The sequence below is a fragment of the Mirounga angustirostris genome, unplaced genomic scaffold, assembly GCF_029215605.1.
Source record: "Mirounga angustirostris isolate CCGP_5_RB_7025 unplaced genomic scaffold, mMirAng1.0.hap1 SCAF_8, whole genome shotgun sequence".
Classification (NCBI taxonomy): Eukaryota; Metazoa; Chordata; class Mammalia; order Carnivora; family Phocidae; genus Mirounga; species Mirounga angustirostris.
The window spans coordinates 130229160-130252127 of NW_026991716.1; the positions used below are offsets into that span (position 1 = coordinate 130229160).

Below are 22968 nucleotides of genomic sequence, written 5' to 3' on the forward strand. Positions count from 1 at the left end.
CAGATGTTGGTAAAGCTCTCCTGGAAGGCAAGTAAAAATATGTATCAAGTGCCTTAAAAACAGTATCATACCTTCTGGCCCAAATAAATCCATTCTTAGTTTATCCTGAGCAAAAACTGGCTGTGTGTGCAAAGATTTAATTTTAAGCTATTTTCACACAGCTTGTAGCATTAAAAAAAAAATGGGGAGACAATCTTAAATGTCTAATAATAGGATATCATATTAACTATATTTTGAAGACTATTTAATGATGTAAAAATGCTAGTAATATTAACACTAAGTATAAAAGTTAAGGTGTAAGGGCACCTGGGTGGCTCAGTCTGTTGAGTGACTGACTCTTGATCTCAGCTCAGGTCTTGATCTCATGGTTGTGAGTTCGAGCCCTGTCTTGGGCTCGCACTAGGTGTGGAACCTACTTAAGGAAAAAAAAAAAAAGCCAAGGTGTAAACTCTTATGGTGTTATGATCTTGATATTAAAAATGACAAATTTTAGGGGCTCCTGGGTGGCTCAGTCGTTAAGCGTCTGCCTTCGGCTCAGGTCATGATCCTAAGGTCCTGGGATCGAGCCCCACATTGGGCTCCCTGCTCAGCAGGAAGCCTGCTTCTCCCTCTCCCACTCCCCCTGCTTGTGTTCCTTCTCTTGCTTTGTCTCTCTCAGTCAAATAAATAAATCTTTAAAAAAAAATGACAAATTTTATAAAATATACATATGTAATTTTTCATATTTTCTACTGATCATATACTTTATTTTATAAAATGAGGTTTTAACTGATCAGCTGGTGTTTCGGGGTGGTATTTCAATTCTTTCAAAAAGCAATTTTGGTGGTATTATCAAGGTCTTTTAACCACACTGCTGGAAATATATGGCTTATTAGCAACTAATTTAAAAATATTATTTGCATGTATTCTTTGTAATTGTAGCCTTCTTTGCAAAGGTGAAAATTTGGTAGCAATTTAAATGTCTGGACATAGGAGACTGAAAACTTTTGGTACATCTATTATACAGACCCTATGAACTGTAACTACATATAAACAAGATTATTACATTAAAATACGTAGTAATAAGTTCTTAAACAAAAAGTTACCAAATGTATTATAAGTATTCTGAGTCTACAAATAATTAACATGCATGCACATAAGACTGGAAGGAAAATAACAGAATAGAGTCTCGAGGGTGATACATGTTTTTTACTTCTCAGACTGTCATATTTTATATTATTCTATTGTTACTGTTTGTTTTATTCCCTGCCTCATTTTAAAGTATATCTGATATGACACCATTTTCTAAATCATAAAAACAATGCATGAAAAACAAGGGCCACAACATACTTTATATGAGGATCATTAAGGCCATCAGAACGTCTCACCCTTAACCCAAGAACGAAAGACGAAAGAATCTGTGGTGAGCCAGTCCACTTAAGAGTTCTCTGGTGTCAAGTGGAAAACTCTGACATTGATTTTTTTATTTAGGCTGTTTTGTGGACTTAGCTCATTATAAGGGTATGTGTAATTAGCGCAATAGTTTATTTGTTCAGAAAGTCCCTGGAATTACTGCCGTGCTTGTCGGAGACAAGTAGAAAGATGTTTTCATGTCATTTATAGTTCAACCTTCACTTGACCGGGGACATCCACGCCATCACCGCTGCCAATAACCTGCTGGCCGCCGCTGTTGACACAAGGATTCTGCATGAAAACACTCAAACCAATAAGGTGAGGAAGTTTCCTTGTTGGCCCTTCTGGGCATCTTATCCTGGGATTTCTGGATTCTTAAGAAGTTCATGGGAAAGCTTTAGAGTCTGTAAACTGCCTGAAATTGTATTAAACATTTTGTGAACTCTCTATGTCCTTATTTCTTGGGGAGAAGATCCATACTTTTGGTCGGATTCTCAAATGAGTTTATGACCCCTGCCACGTTGTTGGGTGAATTATGTTGTGCGTTTTAAGGCAAATATTCTTTGAGACAGGACTTCAGTTTTAAAGGCAGTTGGTAGGCCAGTTCTCTTCATTCCGTCCAAAGGTCCAGTCTCTGCTCTGTACTAAGGGGATTGGAAAGATACCTTTTTAAGCCTGTAATGTAGCCATTCTAGATGTGCTGTGAAAGAGATTAGACCCCCTTGTTGGGCTTCAGGTGCATGCAGCTGATGTAAACACACACCTGATGGGGATAGAGTACAAGTGCTAATTCCTCATAGACATAGGACATGGATAAAAGTGGGACTTTCTGGCCTATTTACAAGGGTCCTGACTTCCTCCAATGAAAGTAATCCCTTGTGAGTTTTGGAAGCCAAAGACAGATAAATATTAATTTGATGGTTGTGAGGCTGTGTAGATAAAGAAATATTTATATTTATGCAAAGTCTTTTGCAATGTTCCTTATTTCAGATCTAGTCAGATTTATTAAAAACGATAGAACTTAAGGCTACATTGCTTATATTAGCCAAGAATTTTAATAGGGTCTCTAATCTAAACAGTTTGGTTATAAATGTAATGAACTTTGTCATATCCTGTGAATTATCCAAGTTCATAGTTGGCTCTTAAGCTTATGTGGTATTTTATTTTTGTTTTGTGTTTTTAGGCGCTGTATAATCGACTTGTTCCTTCAGTGAATGGCGTCCGAGAGTTTTCAAGCATTCAGCTTGCTCGGCTGAAAGTAAGTTTGCAGTTAGTGGCTCTTCAACAAGAAAATAATCCTAGAGACAAATCAGAAAAATGATCAAAGCCAGCAGTTTCGAACGTGATTTGATTTTTCAGACACTCTTTGGGGAGTTACACTCTAGAGACAGAACAGTGTTAACAGAAGAGAACCCAAAGCCTCAGACCTGACTATGCCAAAGAGCAGGTGGACAAATTAGTTCCCCTCTAGAGGTCCTAGTTCCTTCAGCTATAAACTGAGAGGACTGCTTGCAGATCTAGAGTACCGTAGTCAATGGACAAATCAAATTTCCGAGAGTTCTTCTCTTTCATGAATTTTCTTTGATTTCTAGGAAGTAAGATCTAGCCTCCGAAAATGTATCTCTGTGAGGTTTTATTGCAGGAAGATGCAAAGGTTGTACTAGTAGAAGCTGTCTTGATTCTCACCCATATTATCATTTCCTAGTTCTGTTCGTTGCTGTCCTACTTATCACATTGACTCCCCCCTTGCTCTTTTCAGAGACTAAAAACTAACTTTAATGGTATAATAAGCAGCAGCCACTGATGAGTGATAATTGGTTTTAAAAACTCATCCCCCTGGGCGCCTGGGTGGCTCAGTCGTTAAGCGTCTGCCTTTGGCTCAGGTCATGATCCCAGGGTCCTGGGATCGAGTCCCACATCGGGCTCCCTGCTCGGCGGGAAGCCTGCTTCTCCCTCTCCCACTCCCCCTGCTTGTGTTCCTGCTCTCGCTCTCTCTCTCTCTGTCAAAAAAAAAAAAAAAAAAAACCTCACCCCCCCTGCTTCTTCCTGAACCACGTTTGGTTTGTTTGAGAATACTGTACAATATACCAACCTCAGCAATCACAACATACATCATTTCTGTTGGCATTTGTATTTTCAGGTTACTTTCTTACACTTCATTATGAACTTTCTTAGAATGTTTCCTTTACAGAAAGAGATGCACTGAGAGTTTTAATCCTTTTTTTTTCCCCCACAGTGAATTAGAGATAACTTGTTTTAAAAAAAAAAATAGGTATCAACTTGGCCTGAGTTATTGGTATTTATGTTTCAAAGAAGAGCTAATGAGCTGGAACATCAATTATGTGGACAGCAGTCGATGTCCCTTCTGAGTAGAGCACGTGTGACCACGTTGTAGCACAGTCCCGAGAGTCTCTGTGTCCTAGCAACCATACCTCATTTTCATGTCATTTTAGGGTATATTGCAAATATCCATGTCCTCCATTTCAGGGATATTTGGGCATCTGTTTAGGAATTGGCCTAATCTACAATTTACTCAAAGTTCAGTGTAGTTTTGGTGTTTTATTTTGTTTTTGGTTTGGTTTGGTTTTTAGTTCAGTGTAGTTTTAAAAAGACTTTCCAGTCATGGAAGAAATAAAATAAGAGGGATAATTTGGGTTACATTTTGCTTTCTCTTCCTCACATATTTTCCCCTCTTCATCGTTAGAAACTGGGAATAAATAAGACCGATCCAAACGCACTGACGGAAGAGGAAATGGGTAAATTCGCCCGTCTCAACATCGACCCCTCCACCATCACGTGGCAGAGAGGTGGGTGCTGGCTGCGGGTCGGGATGACATTTATTCATCACTTTCCCAAGCGCCCGGTTTCATTTCTTCCCCTCAAGCTCCCAGCCTGGGATCTGGAATCCCGCCATGGGCCTCAAGCACTGCTCTCCCCTCAGCCTCACCTCCTGCTGTGGAGGCAACGTCACTGCCCATCTTGCCCCAGCTGCCCCGCCTGGCTCTGTCCCATTCACTCACCCTGACACGCGTCCAAGGAAGATGACTTAGTTTTCTCCTCCGTGGCTAGGAGCGCGTGACGATGCTCAGAGTGTCTCGGGTGGGTTAGGAGGTGGCCTGGGTTCCTGACCCTTCTGTCTGTTCTCCTCAGACCTGCCCACTTGCTTTCCTCCTTTCTGCCCGCTTCCAGAACCTTTTTTATCAGATGCCTAATGGATTGCAGTTACCTTGTAATAGAAGTTCTTGTGAGCACTGCCATCTCCCACTTCAGTAGGTTTATAACGTAGAGATGTTGTTCTGTCACCTCTTTGCTCAGAAGCCCCCAGTGTGTTGATAAGATCCTGTGTGGGGCACAAGGGCCACCACAAAACTTGTCCGGAAGCACCACCGCGGTGTGGCCCCAGTGGCTTTTCCTCCCTGTCTGCTTTCCAGACAGCTGGGCCTAGCCTCGTCCTTCCACCTGTCCTCCCACCGGACACAGCCCGGGTCCACCCCATCATGAAGCTTCCCTTCTGAGAATCCACTTCACCAGTTCATTAAGAACTTAGTGTTTTCCCGCAAGCCGTGAGGTGGAGAGACAAAGGCCAGAGACGGAGCCTTGGCTCCACCATGTATGAGCTGTGCAGCTTTTAATGAACGACTTACTCTGTCTTCTCATCTGTAAAATGGAGTAATAATTACCAGCTTCTGCCTTGCATGGCCTCCCTGTAGCACAGAGTGCTTTGCAAATTCGCTGGCGCTGCCCAAGCCATCAGTAGTGCCACCGAGGGAGTAGTTGCAGGAGGGGGTTTTCTGAGTGTGGGTCTCCCAAACTGAAGGAGAGTAACATCATTTTGGAAACTCAAAAACAATGTTTCATTTAGGTCCATAGGTTTTAGATCCTACCAGCTTCATTTTTAAGTAGCATGTTCCATTTAGTTGGCTCTTTGTTGTGATGGTAATTTTAAATGGATCTAGAATATTCCTTTGTGGATGAACCACAATTTCCTCTGCTATTTAACAGACATACATTAATTGTAGTAATGGATATGAACATTATCAGCATTTTATTGGGAAGCCTACTGACTTTTTTAAATAACGGAGTGGCCACTTTTATCTTTTTAAAATTTTTTAAAATTATTTATTTATTTATTTATTATTAGAGAGAGAACCAGTAGGGAGAGGGGCAGAGGGAGAGGGAGAAGCAGACTCCCCACTGAGCAGGGAGCCCAATGTGGGTGATCCCAGGACCCCAGGATCGTGACCTGAGCTGAAGGCAGATGCTTAACCAACTGAGCCAGCCAGGCGCCCCTGGAAGTGACAACTTTTAAAAAGTTATTCCAGATAAATACTAGAATTATATGATTGTTTATGGCATGAAAGTGAAGAAAATGTTATTGGTATAGACAGGCAACCTGGATTGGAGGAGTTTAGAATGACATTTGCTAAGTAGTTTGGCTCTCGCTCTCAAGAATTAATATAAAAAAATGGAACTCTTTATCATGTGAATTGAGGACATTTAATGTAGGGTCTTTTTCCTTTTTTTTTTTAAGGCAGTATGAGATTTGACCTAGAAATAGTGTAACCCTTGTGATGAGGTTAGGTCCTTATATGATTTGGTAACTAGGGGGGACGCTCAGGGACGGCGTGGTGCTGAACACCTCCTCTCAGAGTATATGAATGGTGTGTATTTATGTAATGGCCACCCTTTCTGTCTCTGTAAGAAATGTAACTGGTGGTTCTTTCATCCTGTGCCTGCTATCAGACTATCAGTAGCTTATATAAGACCTCACTGGGGCGCCTGGGTGGCTCAGATGGTTAGGCGTCTGCCTTCGGCTCAGGTCATGATCCCAGGGTCCTGGGATCGAGTCCCACATCGGGCTCCCTGCTCCTTGGGAGCCTGCTTCTCCCTCTGCCTCTCTCTCTCTCTGTCTCTCATGAATAAATAAATAAAATCTTTAAAAAAAAAAAAAAAAGACCTCACTGCCTGGCAACCACGTGGGACCAGAGCCCATAGACTATTCCAGAAACAATTAACATAGAAAGAAGGAACAGTAGCCATCGAGTCATTTTGCGGTTCCTAGAGGAGCATGAGCCCCTGCCTGTCTGAGCACCGTCCCAACCCCAGCCTTCCCTTCCCCCTGTCTCATTGGTTCATCCACCTCCAGGCCATTAGCCAAGGTCCCGCAAGCCTCAGTCACCCTCAGTGAGGTGACATCAGTGACTGGTTCCCAGCACTGCCCCGACAGTCTTGCAGGGAATCATGACAGTTCTTCCACCGAAGCCAAAACAGCGGCCCTGCCCCTGACGGAGTACCTTGTACCGCCCAGAACCTGAACCTCTATTGTTGTTCAGGAAGCTGCTAGGCGTGCCCTGGGTGTTCCTCAAGACCCGGGCAGCATGGTAGTGCCCAAGGCCCCCTTCAGACCCACACTCCCTTGCACCTTCCTCATCTCCCCTGTGCAAGTCAACGCCTCCGATCAGAGATTGACGTCTTGTCATCTTTGCATCCCTGTCCAGCTTGCATGGGACCTGCCACAAAATTGGCCCTCAGTAACTATTCCTGGAATGAATATGTGCATTCCGCATTCCACCTTTAGGTCTATCATTGAGAGGCCAGGAATTAAGCATCACTAACTTAGGGTTCCTTTCTGGCATCTATGTTGTGTGTAGGAATTTAATTTTCATGTCTCTTCCGTAGCCCTGACACACCCACATGCCTCCCCCCAACGAACATCTGAAGCCCGCTGGACTGTGAGGCGCCCCGCTCTGCCAGGACCCCACTAAATGCACACGCGGGCTTCCGATGCCCGTGCTTCGGGCGGATCCTGCCAGCCTTTTTTATTTTTTTCTTTTTGGTTTGTTTGTGTTCTCTTTGCTAAATAACAGCAGCTGCTTTTCCATTGCAAACATCATACCCATCTTATGCCAAGATTGTGTACCCCGCACATAAGAGTGGGAAGTGTTTTTATGGTGACTGCTCCATGGGTCTTGGGAATAAGTACTAGCTAGTGAGAGTTTTGGAAAGTGTTCCTTTCTCTGTATAGACTCTGCTTGGACCTTAAAATCATCAAGGCTTCTGTGTGTTTGATGCGTGATGTTTGGATGTGCGCTTGAGTGTGTTAGCGTGTCTGAGTGCGTGCGGGAGAGAGGGCGTGTTGTATGGGGAGTGGGACCAGCTGAGTCAGGGAACAACGGGTGGGCGAGGTGGGCAGGCCAGCTGGTGCTTCGTTGTGAAAGAAAAGGTTAACATTTTTCATCCTACAGATGCTCTCAGTCCCAAAATGCAGAATTCTTGTCATCATTTTTGCCAGTGCTGTATAATGCGTTTAGGAAATTGGCTCTAAGTGTCAGGGTGGGAGCTTGTTGTTTGAAGCTACATGAATTATTAGTGAAACCTACGTCCTTCTCACTGATTTCCTGCCATTGTAATTTCGGTTTTCACTCAACAAACCTAGTCTTTACAAACAAATACAAATCAGTGCAGTTCAGACCAACCAGTGAAAGCCATACAAAGAATTAGTGCCTGCTTTGATCAGAATTGACTTCTCCCCCCCACCCCCCCACATTCCTACTTTATTTATTGTATTGGGGCAAAATGTACGTATCATGACATTTTAACCATTGATGAGTGTGCAGTCTGTGGCATTAAATACGTTCACAAGGCTTATGGCGGTTGCTATACCATCCCCAGTGTCTATACCCGAAACCTTTCATCATCCCCAAGAAAAACTATGTACCCATTAAACAGTAACTCCCCACTCCCCCTCAGCCCCTGATAACCACTGTTCCACTTTCTCTCTCTGAATTTGGTAGTTCATCTAAGTGGGATCATACAACATTTGTCCTTCTCCATCTGGCTTATTCCACTATGCATAATATTTTCATTGTCTGTCCGCGTTGTTGTTCATTCCCTTGGTTTTGGCTGTGTAATTTCTACAGACCACATTTTGTTTATTTGTTCACCTGTTGGTGGATGCTTGGTTGTCCCACCTTTGGGTGCTGGGAATAATGCTGCAGTGAACATGAATGCTCAAAGACGTGTTCAAGTCCCTGCTTTTGGTTCTGTTGGTTATATACCTGGGAGTGTCATTGCTGGATCTTAACAGTTGTTCAGTGTTTAACCCTTTCAGAAACGAATTGGCTTCTTCTTATGACTCAGGTTCAATGTAAAATGTGACCACTTCAGAAATGGTTTTCCTTTACTACCTAGTCAAAAAATGGCACCCCACGCTGACACACTCTATCATATCACTGCCTTTATTTTCTTACGGCACTTACCCCGGACTGATATTTTCTTGTTTATTCGATCCCTCTCTATGTCTGTTCACTGGAATATCAGCTGCAGCATAGCCAGACCTTGTCTCTTGCTCCCACTGCCTCCTTGGCACTCAAAACAGCTCTAGACACATGGAGGCAGCCAGTCCATACTTGTGGATTGAAGACACTTTTTCTCTTTTTCAGTATTGGATACAAATGACCGATTTCTACGAAAAATAACGATTGGGCAGGCACCCACAGAGAAGGGGTATTCCCGGCAGGTACGTGACATTTCTTCATGGGAATGGCTTTGTTCTTGCTAGCATTGGTTTATACCAACCCTGAAGCTGGTTCTCTGCTTCTCTCTTCTCGGTCGTCCACCTGCAGTGGCCAGTGGGTTTCTCATCATTTCAAGGTGTTGCTTCCCATCCCTCAGCAGGACTGGGAGAGGATCAGGAGGCAGGAAGGCCCTGGTATTTTCTTACCATCCTTTTCCTGGGTGACTTTAGTTGTAGTTCTGGGAAGAACCACTCAGGGTGTCTTTTGAATATAAATTTTTACATATTTTATTGCAAATCCACCAAGTTAATACTACATCTGCTTAACAGCTGAAAAAAGAAAATCTCAGGGACACCTGGGTGGCTCAGTTGGTTAAGCGGCTGCCTTTGGTTCGGGTCATGATCTCAAGGTCCTGGGATCGAGCCCTGTGTTGGGCTCCTTGCTCAGTGGGGAGCCTGCTTCTCCCTCTCCCTCTGCCTGCTGCTCCCCCTGCTTGTGCTCTCTCTGTGTCAAATAAAGAAAATCTTAAAAAAAAAAAAAAAAAAGAAAATCTCAAACACATTACTCAAGTCTCATAAACCAAAGAATAAACACCCCATTATTTAATAGCCTGAAGTGTTTTTAAGGATTATATCTTATTACCCAAATGCAGAAAATGCAGAAGGTAAATTATGATGCTCACCTTCATTTCATGTGGAGAAGGATGCTTAGGGAACATAAAATCATTCTGTGATTTTTCAATCAGGTGCAACAAGCCTCTAGATTATAATAAACCTTATAATTTAAGATGGTATTAGATTTATGGCCTTTACGTTGTCAAATTTTTATTAGTGAAAAAATAATCACTTTTACTATAATATTCAGTTCTCATACCTAATAGACTTTTGGACCATTGGAAATTTTGAATTAAGCAGCGAATATGAGAACTGAATCAAGACAAACTAAGCCCATGTACCTTCCCTCCCTGCTCCTCTGTATCCTGGAACTTGGACCCATGAACTGATTTCCAACAGTTAGTCCAAATCCATGCTAGAAAACCAGAATCATTGCCATATAATTTCGGGAAGCTTCTGAAAGCTGGGAAGATGGAGTTGGATTCGCGGAGGAAAGCACAGCCCCAAACATGATGGGAGTGTTCTAGGGGTCTCTACATTCAAAGGCAAGAGATGTCCTACTTCTGAGTTAGAGTGGGCCCACACATCCTTCAGCGTCAGTGGATGGGGACAGCTCCCGAGAGGGAAACAGGCATCGTCCCGTGACCCCTATGCTGGGCTGCAGCACGGGAACCTGAGTATGGTCCTGAGGCCCGTGCCTCAGTGTACCACCCAGCCCGGGGACCCCTCACGTCCCAGTCACAGACTTGCATGTGTACTGTGCCTCCTATAGGCAGTGAAAAGCATCTTCCTCAAAGGAAAGCAGTATATTGTGGCACTTTTTTTTTTTTTAAGATTGATTTATTCAAGAGAGAGCACGAACAGGAGGGGCAGAGGAAAAGGAAGAGAGAATTTCAGGCAGACTCCCACTGAGCCTGGAGCCTGACGTGGGGCTTGATCTCACCACCCTGAGATCACGACTGAGCCAAAACCAAGAGTTGGACGCTCAACCGACTGTGCCACCCAGGTGCCCCGATTGCAGCACTTTTTTTAAGGAAAGGGCAACCGTTTCTCACCTCGTGGATGGCATCCGAAGGACTAGCCATGGCCCTGTGAGTGTGCACAGGCCTGGTAGTGGAACATCGGCGAGTCCTGGGTCCTGCCCTCTCTGATCTCTACAGGTAAGCTGGGGTCGTCAGAAATCAGGGCCACTGACAGGTAAAAATGAGGATCAAAGCCAGGCATCACCAGCGTCAAAAGTAAACGTGCATCACGAAACGTGACACCAAAGCCAGCAAAGGGACGCTCATGATGGCCAAGGAAAACAAGATGGCAAGTCCTGTGGGAGGAGTCTTTACAAAGAATACCATCGGTATCCTCAGAAGACTGAGAGAGCCTTCATACAAGGAAAAATGCCTGCTGTGAAAAAAAGAGATGAAAATCTTGGAAGGAAAACCATGATGTGAAAATAAAAATCGAGTTCGTGGACTGGATAAGAGAATAAGCCTTAAGTGAATTAGAGAGGGCAGGGCAAGCCTAGGAATTCTGTCTGAACACGGTACCAAAGGGAAAGCTGTAAGTGTAAAGAAAAAGACGGAAGACACGGGAAGCCTATCAAGAAGTTCTAATATGCATCGCATAGGAGGTCCAGGTGAGAGCAAGAGAAGGGAGGGAAGAATGTGTTCAGGGAAATAATAGAAAGCAAATGCACCGGCTTGATGCAAAACATGAATTTGCACATTTGAGACTCTGACAAGGGCCACGCAGGATGAATGTAACACTCACACCAACACTAAGGGTACAACAAAATTCCGAAGAGCTGCCGCAGACAAAGAAGTCCTGGCTGGTCCCTCAGGAGCGAGCCCCGGGTGGGCATCAGAGTGCTCACCGGCAGCACTCAATGCGAAGTGGCCCTGGGAAATGGATTCCGACTCCTGAAGGAAAAGGAGTTTTCAGACTCCTTGAGGAGAAGAAAAGCAACAACAGTCGGGCGTGCTGAGTAGAAGATGCAAAAGCATCCGGACAAGTCGGACACGTCAGCGGCCGCTGCAGGTGTGGACGTCACGGACATGAAATGCAGAGCCCCGAAAAAAGAGACCACTTTGACATCGTAAAAAGTTAAGCTCTTGAACATGAGAAGTGGACACATACAAAAACATCAAAAGACCAGTAACAGAGTGGGAGGGAATGTTTGCATTGGCTATAACGGAGGAGTAATACACCAGACTTAAAAAGAGCTTCCACGATGTGCTACTCACATACTCTGCTCCCGGTGCGGCCTTCACTGCTCACCTTTGCCGCCGGGGCTGCCTGGGGGCGCCTGGGGGGCTCAGGCGGTGGGGCATCTGCCTTTGGCTGGGGTCATGATCTCAGGGTCCTGGATGGAGCCCCGTATCGGCCCCGCTCAGCGGGGAGTCTGCTGCTCCCTCTCCCTCTGCCCCTCCTCCTGCTCGTGCACATGCTCTCTGTAATAAATAAAATCTTAAAAAAGCAAAAAACCGGGACTGCGTGTCCCACAACTCCCTCTTTCCTTTGCCTGCGCTCTTTCTCTTGCATATTTTCTGCCTCTCCCTCCTCAAACGTGAGTTTTATAAGGGCAGGGGTTGTATTGTCAGAGCTGCGAACTTTGTTATAGAGCAGCATAGGTATTCAATAATTGCTAAATAAATGCATAGAATAAGAGCAGTTTGTAAACACAAATAAAATGCCAACAAGTGATCGTAAAACTGCAAGTTAAAACAATGAGGTACTATTTACCCGTGCGCTTATAAAAACAAATAAATTAGTATTGAATGTTACTGAGTTTACAAAGAAGTAGAGGCATTTATACAGTGTTCGTTGGAGTTTAAATTAAGTGTCTTGGATGATTGTTTGTACTAAGATTTGAAATGACCTAAGAATTCAGCGTTAGGATATAGAAAAAGTAAAGGTGGAGGAATTTTTGCCCATGTGCAAGAAAAAAAAAAATCTATGTATAGGGGTATTAACTGCAGCATTATTTGTAATGGTGAAATTTGAAACAGTCTAAACATCCATCAGGAGGGGCAGTTTCATATCTTCCGTACATCATTCTGTACCGTAGACATGGCAGGTCCCACATCCGGCTCCCTGCTCAGCAGGAAGTCTGCTTTTCCCTCTCCCACTCCCCCTGCTTCTTTTCCCTCTCTCGCCGTGTATCTGTCAAATAAATGAATAAAATCTTTAAAAAAATAAAATTAATAATTATTTCTTTTTTAAAGATTTTGTTTGTCAGAGAAAGAGCGAGCAGAGAGAGAGATAGCACAAGCAGGGGGAACGGCGGGTAGAGGGAGAAGCAGGCTCCCCGCTGAGCAAGGAGCCCGATGTGGGACTCGATCCCAGGACCCTGAGATCATGAACTGAGCCGAAGGCAGATGCTTAACCCACTGAGCCACCCAGGGGTCCCAATAAGTGATATTTAAATTGACCTAATTTGTTTCATTTTTGATGTTTTTCAAGGTACAAAATTTTGAAGTTATAATGACTACAAATGTAGAGCTTATGTGTGTATTATAAATGCTACTTAATTACTTACATAGTTAATATTTTAAGAGTATCTCTAGTTTCATGTTTTGCATAGAAAGCCTCAAAATTTTCAGGCATTTTTAATGTGCACCGTTTATAATGGAATAGTAGTATAGAGGATCCTAAATATCATACAATGAAAAGTCACTGATGTTTAGAATGTGTTATATTGAAAATGTAATAATTGAGCATAGTTGTATTTGACTTTCAGGTAATATTTTTTCACTACATCCGTGACTAATGAAATCTCAACCTGGAAGTAGCCAGAAAGCTCCTTATTTCCTTCATTTCCTTTCTTGTCAGTGACAGAAAGGGACAATAAAATGTTTTCAAAGGTGACCCCTGCCCATTTCCTCTCTATGTAAGGTTGCATTTGGCTGCCGCACAGGCCCCTTGGGAAGAAGAGAATTCAGGCAGAGCCGAATGAAGTGATTTTGTCCAGTGGCTGAACTATGAGGAGGAGGAAGGCATGTTCCTCGTTTCTCTTGTGGTTCCTGTTGGACCGCGTACAGCCTGCAGGGAGAGCCAGGAGAGGGACTAGCAAGGCCCAGACATATTTCACAGAAAGTTGCTTCTGTCCAGTGTTCATTGCTGGGCACTTCAAGGTCTGATGGGGCCAAGCCCCCATGGGCAGCATAAATTTGATTCTGTGTCACCTTTTGACTTGGGGGGACTATACATGATGGGGTGTCCACACTGCTGTGTGAAGCTCTAACTCTGGGAAACCGGCCCCAGCCACCATCTCTCACTGTCTGCTCCTCATCTCTTTGCTGGACAGACAAATGCCACCCCTTGGACACACCAACGATAACAGTGGAGCAGCCAGCAGGTGTTTATTTAGGGGACATGTACTGAGTGCCTGCTGGGTTTCACACCCCGTCCTCCACGCTGGGGACTCAGGAGTAAAGCCTTCCCAAGGTTCTTGCCTTCGTGGCACCACTTTTGGTCGTGGAGAGACGTGCGTCAGACAGACAGTTGCATTAATCATTAATTACAAGTCTGAGACATGCTGCAAAAGCCAACCACAGAGTGCCACAGGTGGGGGTCGCAGCGGTCCAGCCAGGCTGAGTCCTGCTCAGCAGAACAAAATCAAAGAAGTGCCTGGTCATCAGTAGAGAGCCCGCCCCAGAGGGCACCAAGCACAAGACCGTGCATGTTTCCAGCAGTGCAAACACTTGCGAATGTGAGATTGGCGCTTTGAGGCTGGATGCCCCGCCCCCCCCAGGCCTTCAGGAAATTAATTGCTGAAATACCGCTCCTGGTGCAAATGGACGTCCAGATGGCACTGTCGCTGACCAGTACTTCTGCTTTGCCTTTTCAGGCACAGTTTGACATCGCAGTGGCCAGCGAGATCATGGCGGTGCTGGCCTTGACTGACAGCCTGGCGGACATGAAGGAGCGGCTGGGAAGAATGGTGGTGGCCAGTGACAAAAATGGGCAGCCCGTGACAGCCGAAGATTTGGTGAGTGTGTCCATCTCAGGAGCTCGAGAGAGCTCGCCGTGGCCCTGTCCTGTGTTCAGGAGAATGGAGGTCTTCTTACCAGCATGTGTCATAGAAATCCCAGGCCATGTCTACACTCAGGTTTTCCCCTCACAAGCCTGTTTGTTTTACAGCGTCTATAATGTGCTCGTCCCTGGCTGCAACCAGAGCACATGACATTTATTTCCTAAGCCTTCCAGGACTCTTGGCAGCCCCGATCTGCGCTCTCTGCGCTGGGCGGGGCAACCTGTTAGCTCACGGCTTTTTCACAAAGGGCGATCATGCCTGCTTTAAATGGAGGACAGATTGCCTTTCCAAAGAATAAGAAGAAAGTGACTCCACCTGTATGAAAGGGAAGATAGAGTGAAAATTGGCCCTGGCTTGTTTAATTCTGTGTTTTATATTCGGGTGTCCCGTTACGACACCAGATCTTCCTCTTAATCCGTTTTACTCATCTAGCTCCCTTTTGAGTGCAATGATGCCTTCTATTAGCTTCCTGGGTATCCTGGCGCGTCACTGCGTCTTGTGAGCGCTCATTCTAATTTAGCATGCTCATCTTTTTTCCTCTTCGTAATTACTTTGCTGTTAACTTAAACCCTGTTGGTGGTATAGCTGTTTCATGTGCTTGTGCGTAGATAGGACGTAGGCATTAGGAAAGCCATTAAGCACTCTGATCTTCAGCTAACTTTCCCACATACGGCTCACGTACCGTGATGGCAGCTAAAATGCACGCTGATAGTTGGAAACGGAAAAGGCAAATTAATATTTTAATTCTGAGGGCTTAGGATGTAATTGGAATCCTTTGCCAGAGTGTCTTGATTACTTTTTGGCCACTTTTGGAGAGATGAATCTGACCGACTCATCTCGTAGGTCTTGTCAACTCAATTAGGTATTTTTATTAGCAGCCCCTAGGATGCTTCGTGTAAAGCTTGACAAGAAAACCCAAATCCAGCTTGCTGTAAAGGTACTGTTTTTTAAACATTACGAACATTGCGACATTTCTACGGAAACTAACATATTATGGTTTCTGTATCAGTATATTTCCCTGTATCCTCTTAATCTTAGGTATCAATAAATAGGCATCCGAAATAGTTTGAAACTTAATCTGCAAATATGATTTCTCTACATTTATTTTTGCGTGTGTGTGATAAAAACCTCAGATCTGAAAATAAACCCCAAGTTTACTCTTTTTAGTCATCTTTTGTGTCTCTTGTTTACAAAAAGCTCCTAACTTCTTCCGATTATGTTTTATGCAGCTGGAACTATCAATAGCTGGTCTTTCATGGAAAATTGAGGGAGGATTTTAGGAGCTTCTGTCTTTTGGTTTCACTATTTTATAATTTTTTTATATACTCTGATTTGGCCAAAAGGACTTACGTATTGCCATGAGAATTCGAGTAGATGGCTTCTAAACGTTTCTCCTACGATGATCAATTTTGGCAGCCCTTGAAGAATGTATCCAGACTCTCTCCCCCTGGACTCGGGATATGGAACAGGTGCAGGGTTCAGAGTGACCATGACAGCCTCAGAGCTACTCTCTCTTCATGGGCTCGAGGATAGTCAATGTGTTAGGAGCAACATAAGATGAGAGATGTCCCAGGAAAATAAGGAGGTGCACACTACCTGAGGCAGTCCAATCGAAATGTCCACCTTCCATCCTTCTCTAGTTTCTTGCTTATACTGGGAAGTATAAGCAAACACAGCATCCAGAAAGCTCAGCAGACATCTACTTTTGCTGTCTGCTTTGTGTAAAGAATAGAGAACTAATTTCTTTGAGCCCTTCCTGGCCAGCAGCTCTCACAGTAAAACATCCTAATATTATTTGTAACAGGTAGGTGACATTTCTTATGCTTTGTACAGGAAAGCAGAAAATAAATTGGATTTTCCTGTAAACCTTACACCCTCAAGATTCTGCCACCTGATGTGTTGAGATCTGTGACGTGCCATGTTTATCTTTTCAAGGCGATGTTCCCACGGCGTTTACTCATGGTTGCCTTACGGTCTCGGTGTTTTGAAGGCACTTGGCCAATGTCTGTCGAAAAGGTGGAAGGGTTTTGTATTGTGGGTTTTGTTTTTCTAAAGCTTTCCTTGTGGACTTTTTTTGGCCCACTTCTTCCAACAGTTCTCAGATTTCTCCCGTTTCGTCCTTCTCCCGTCTGTCTTTTCCAGGAATGGGAAACTGGGGCGCAGCGGGAGCCCCACCCAGAGCTTTGTGGGCTTGGGAGGAGGCAGCTGCATTTTATGTGCAGGTGACATCAGCTCTGTTCCAGGCAGACAGACAGCCGGAGGCACAGAAAACGAGAAGCTTTTCCAATGTAGCCGCTTCCTGAGTGCCTTCTCTCTCTGTGGGATGATGCATTGGGAAACCAGTGGTTTCTTCGTTGCTTTTAGAAAAATGGGTGCTTTTAGACTTTCCCCTTTATCCCTCTCCGTTTCCTGCTCAGTCAACAGCCTGATTTTCCTACTTTATCTGATTTCTTCAGGCAATAGCATAATCTCTGGTAATGAAAAAATAATGTGCGTAATTGCCAGAAGACACTTTTAGGCAGACTGAAAGATCTGCTTTATGGCAAGCCTCGTAAACACCATCAAGGAAGGTTTTCTTAAAAAAGGCGAGGACTGCCAGTTCCCCATCACATCACATCTTAGAATGGTTGACATCCATTCAGGTGGGGGAGAGAAGGTTCCAGCCTGTGTTCCCTGCAGCTCGGAGGTGAGCGCAGCCTGTGGGAATGCCCACCTGTGAGGCAGGCTGCTCAGAAATGGCCACAAGATTCACCTTGGCACAGATGATCTTTTGTCAGCAATCTAAAGCAGGTTTTGTTTTGTTTTGTTTTGTTTCTCTCCTTTAGGGGGTCACAGGTGCCTTGACAGTTTTGATGAAAGATGCAATAAAACCAAATCTGATGCAGACCCTAGAAGTAAGTGATTTTCTTTTTATAGAAATTGTTGACGTCAGAGAAAGACAATTATCATATGATCTCACTGATACGCAGAATTTAAGAAACAAGGCAGAGGATCATAGGGGAATAGAGGAAAAAATGAAACAAGGCGAAACCAGAGACAAAACCATAAGAGACTCTTAATCTTAGGAAACAAATTGAGGGTTGCTGGAGGGGAGAGGGGTGGGGGGATGGGGTGGCCGGGTGATGGACTTTGGGGAGGGTATGTGTTGTGGTGAGCACTGGGTGTTGTGTAAGACTGATGAACCACAGACCACTACTCCTGAAACAAACAATACATTCTATGTTAATAATTTAAAAAAATATTTATTGTGATAAAGGTCATAATAGCTGCTAGTATTGAATTAAGTCTACAATTATTTTTTACATATTAAAAAACATTTAAATGTTTAAAAAAAGAAATTGTTGACATTGCATTCATTGCATTGTGTGTGCATCCCCACACAACGTGAGCATTTCCAGCCAATGTGAGCCCACAGGGAGTATCAGAATAAGTCCTTGGACCTCCGAAAAAGTTAAAAGTGTATGTATAGGTTCTTTCCTTGGGTAATGCAGTAGAAACATAAAAATTCTGTATCTAATATGTCGGTAAGTTGTGGAGTGATGTTTACGTGATGTTTTCTGTTTTGCCTTTTTTGGACTTAGCTTCTCATAATCATTAGGTTTAGGGTTTTTTGGTTTGTTTTTCCCAAACAAAACACAGAGTGTATGCTAAGAAATGCTTCCCAGGAAAACATGCTGTACCCCCCTTTCATAAGATTTACCCTGCTCTTGCCCAGAGGACAAGTAGGTTGGAGGAAGACAAGCAGAATCTCCATCCATTTATTCATTCAGCCGATAGAAAGCTCAGTTTGAATGTACCCTCTGCCATTTACTGACTGTGACCTTGGCCAAGTGTTTACTAATCTCAGCCTCTATTTTCCCCCATGTAAAATGGTGATAGTAAGGAAGACTAACTTAGCAGGGCTATTGTGAAGATTCAGTATTCACTGAACCCATGACTTGGGCAGGCCTTGCGGTAGGAGCTTAGGACAACAAAGTCCCGCCCTCTTGGAGCTTGTCCCTTGGTGGGGGAGACAGAGGATAGAGAAATGAGTCAGTACATAGCATGTCAGCTGGTGGCGAGGACTGAATTAGAAAAATAAGAGGGAATGAGAGAACAGAGAGCAAGGTGGGTGGCGTCTGATGACCAGAGATGTGAACAAACCAGGAGACTGAGCTGCGTGTGAGGAAGAGCTTTCTGGGCAGAGGGTAACATGTAACGCAAAGGCCTGTGGGCAGGGATTTGCTCTATAGTCAGAAAGGCTCCAGTAGAGAACAAGAATCCAGATGCAAGGCAACATGACAGAAATGGCAGAACCAGCCAGACCTGGAAGGTCCGAGGTGAGGGTGCAGTGCTGAGCCGGGGGCTAAGAGCACAAGCACCTTCTTAGTGGGGCCTCTCCTTCCTGCAGCATGAGCTCCTTCCTCTCTCCTGCCAGTCCATCGGCATGCAAGCAGGCTCTGATATAAGTCATCTTAAAACAAAACAGTCCCCAAAATTCCCAGTACCCAGTGTCCCCACCTAGCTACTGCTCCATTTCTCTGCTCTCTGTCACAGTCAGATACTAATGTCTATGACCTGGGTCTCCCCTTTGTCACCTGCCTCTCCTCAGTAACTTCAGCCTGACCTGAGCTTCCACATCTCCTGGATGCTCCTGTCATGGTCACCTGCCCCTCCGTATGACCAAGTCTTTGTTTCTCTGTCCTTCTCTGTGTGGCCTCTTCACAGAGTCCGACCCAGCTGATGTTTCTTCTTTCTGGAGCCCTTGGTTCTTCTGGCTTCTGGGACACCTCGTGGCCCTGGGCCTCCCACTGTCTTCCCCTCCATCTTGTTTGCTGGCCTGGCCTTGGCTCAGCTTCTAAATGTCAGAGGGTCTGAGCCCTCACTTCTCCAGCTGTACTTACCCCCCCATCAGCCACGTGCTGACCCCCAAACTTTTTCTTTTTTTAAGATTTCATTTATTTATTTGAGAGAGAGAGAGAGAGTGAGCACCAGCAAATGGAGCAGCAGAGGGAGAGGGAAAAGCAGGCTCCCCACTGAGCAGAGAGCCCGATGTGGGGCTCCATCCCAGGACCTGGGAACACAACCTGAGCCGAAGGCAGATGCTTAACCGACTGAGCCACCCAGGCGCCCCATGACCCCTGAACTCTTGTTCTGAATCTCGTGACCTCAGAATTTCAGAGTTGTGGATGTACTTGCTGAGAGCCATTGCATATCAAACTTGGTTATAAAATAGGGTCTTTGATTTCAAACCTAGTCAGTGGTTCCAGCCAAAATCCTAGAAGTTGTCCTGGAGCCTGGTTCCCTCTCCCTGGCACCCCCCCATCTCCATCCCTGCGGAGCCTCCCTCCCTCCCTGAAGCGTCTCCAACCTGTCCACTTCTCTCGCTGCCCTGGCCTCCAGCGTACCCTCCCACCTTGCCACAGTGGCTACTGCTAACACTCTTTCTTCCAGAATCCTTTCTCTGCTCAGCCACCCGAGAGCTCTGAAACTGAATCAGGTCCTGTTGCCCTCCTGCTTAGAGCTCTTGGGTGGTTTACCCTGATCCTCATTCTGGCTGGAAACCCTGCAGGATCTGGCCCTTCCCTGCCTCTTCCCTCATTCTCTCTCTCCCTGCCTCCCAATTTCATGTGTCTGGCTCCTTCTTGTCCATTAGGACTCATGTCCTTTAAATCTCAGCACCCTGGAGAGGCCTTCCCAGGCCACTGAGTCCAACACAGCCCCAGTCATGAGTCCTACCACTGTCTTGTCATTCTGGGCGTGGCACAGAGTATCATCCAAGAGTTTCCTACTTCTTTGTCCATCCATCCACCAGGATGGGAGCAGGACCTTTTCCACCTGGCTCACCACCAGATCGCAGCTGCTAGAAAGTGCTTCGCACATATTAGGTGCTCAGCAAACATTTGTTGAATAATTAAATGAATACTTACTATTTTTACTATATGGCTCCTAAAAATATATATTTGTTTAATAAGTAAGTGAATGAAAATAAAAAACTTATAAAGAAACATGCTTTGCTTCCTCATAACACTTCTCCCTTAAAAATGAACATGTTATTATCATCATTATTGGGGATAATCAGCTTACTGTTTTAAATACTTACCTTTCTTTTATTTTTTTAAGATTTTATTTATTTATTTGACAGAGAGAGACACAGCGAGAGGGAACACAAGCAGGGGGAGTGGGAGAGGGAGAAGCAGGCTTCCCACTGAGCAGGGAGCCCGATGCGGGACTTGATCCCAGGACCCTGGGATCAGGACCTGAGCCTAAGGCAGACGCTTAACGACTGAGCCACCCAGGAGCCTTTCTTTCTTATCTTTCTTAAATTAAAAATTACCTACACCTTGGGCACAAGCACAATCTTGTGCTCTAGTGCTCATGTTCGGATACACTTGATTGTTACTCCCATAGTGGACTTTCAAGGGTTACTGTGCTGCAGGTTGCCGGGAGACTGGTAGTTCTCAGTTCTGCACGTTAAAATCTCCTGGAAAGATTTTTTTTTTTTTTAAGATGTTATTTATTTATTTTAGAGAGAGAGAGAGAGAGAGCAGGAGTGCAAGCCGGGGGAGGACCACAGGCAGAGGGAGAGGGAATCTCAAGCAGACTCCGCACTCAGTGCAGAGCCCAACACGGGGCTCGATCTCAGGACCCTACCATCATGATCTGAGCCCAAATCAAAAGAGTTGGCCACTCAGTCGACTGAGCCACCAAGATGCCCCATCATAGTTTTTTAACTAAGTACTTAACTCTGTGTACCGTATCATAGCCATAAATATTAGGTGAGCATGTGTGTCTCTGTGTTTCAGTGTCTAATAATGATGTTCGACAAATTTGTCCATTCAGACTCCAGACTAGGAGTTTGAAAAACAGGGCTCTAATACTGCTTTAGTGACTAATTCACGGTGAGGCCGTTAATTTTAAATTAAAACGCTGCTGACCTAGTCCTTAGAGTGGTTATCTCAGGAACAGTGAGGTGTTTGTGCTGATCTGGCCACACCCTGTCACCTGTCCCTCACCAGAGACCAGTGTTTGGTGCTTCTCAGACCGAGGGCCTCACTGAATGCCACAGTGTGTAGACCCAGGGACGGAGGCTGTGACCTTGTCCTCACAATACTGTCCCCAGCTCCACTAGCTTACCACAGGCAGCCACGTTCCCGGACTGCAAGGGGAGGTGATGGAGACTTGAAGTTCTTCTAAACAGTGTTTTCTTCAGAGCTTTTAAAAGGTTTATCTGGACAGAAGTGAGAAGTTAAAGAGAGGTATACAGATCTAGACACTAGACACACACGTGAAAATATCCATAGGCACCTACGTTTGGATTTCCTATTGCCAGCTTTATTTCCACAGACATTTGTGTGACCTCATCAGGACCCTGTCATTGTGCCTCCTGAGGACTCTGGGAAGAAAAGTAAATAGAGAACTCACAGAATGGCTTTGATAAACTCTGTCTTTTTCATTCTCAGAGATGATTTTCTTTCACTGCCTTTCTTCCTGCTTTTGTTCAGCTCTCTCGTCTTTGAAATATGTTCGGTTAGCAGCCCATCATGGTTCGTGGGAATTTTCCATGGCTCCCAGCCTTCCCCCCACCCCCACTCCCTGCCTCCCCCTGTCAGTAAGAGGGCAGCCTCTGTTTTCACAGGTGGAACCAAGGCCTCACAGACACACCCCAGTGGCCCCGGCTGGGCTCGGAATAAAACCCCAACATTGCAACGCATGTGGATAAATTCCCTTAGATAGGGCTACAGTCTGTTCTCACTGATAAAGGAAAACTATAGAAATGGCATTTAAAATGAAAATATCGACCGATTTTCTTTAATGAATTAAATCTAAAAGTTTTGATAATTCCTTTATATTGAGGTTGATTTGGTGTTTTATTATTGTTTTTGCCTTTTTAGTAAGAATTACTCTAGCATTGTACCAAGAGTGAAAATTTTCTTTGCTTTTATTGTCTCAATACTTACCAGATTTTTAATATGTAAGCCAGTTAAACAATGAGAAAGACTTAAAACAGAATTTGTAAAAATCAGAAGAACAAGTTTATTATTGTAGATATAAAAACGAGCTATAATGAACGTAAACCTTATGGGATTGTCCTTCCATACTACACAGGTCATTAATTTTATTGATTTTTTTTTTTTTTTTTGCTTTCTTTAGATTTTTCTTGAAGTGATTGATTTCTCAATGGAGGAAAAAAAATAAATTTAAATAAGCCTCTTAGACCATTGGGGTTCAATTCTATTCTTTAAAAAATAAATATATATAAAATGCAAAATACTGTCAAGTGAGGTAAATAGTTTACTTCATAGTCAGTGAGGCAGCTAATGAGTGCTTTATCAAAATTATAGTAGGAAATAATCAATCCTTATAGGTTTTTCTCCCTAGTTCAGCATTTAGTGTAGAATGACACTGTTGTAGAATATACCAGGAATTTGGTCCT

At 44.3% G+C, this 22968-nt stretch overlaps 1 protein-coding gene across 4 annotated transcripts in view; it reads left to right on the plus strand.

Moving 5' to 3' along the window:
• Window positions 1–22968, plus strand: part of MTHFD1L (methylenetetrahydrofolate dehydrogenase (NADP+ dependent) 1 like) — a 186104-nt gene that overhangs the window by 56346 nt on the left and 106790 nt on the right. For all 4 annotated transcript variants that reach the window (XM_064598226.1, XM_064598224.1, XM_064598227.1 and 1 more), the window contains exons 14-19: window positions 1603–1710; window positions 2576–2650; window positions 4097–4199; window positions 8835–8911; window positions 14367–14507; window positions 17378–17446. In XM_064598226.1, coding sequence (XP_064454296.1) covers window positions 1603–1710; window positions 2576–2650; window positions 4097–4199; window positions 8835–8911; window positions 14367–14507; window positions 17378–17446 — 573 coding nt within the window. The remainder of the gene's footprint in view (window positions 1–1602; window positions 1711–2575; window positions 2651–4096; window positions 4200–8834; window positions 8912–14366; window positions 14508–17377; window positions 17447–22968) is intronic.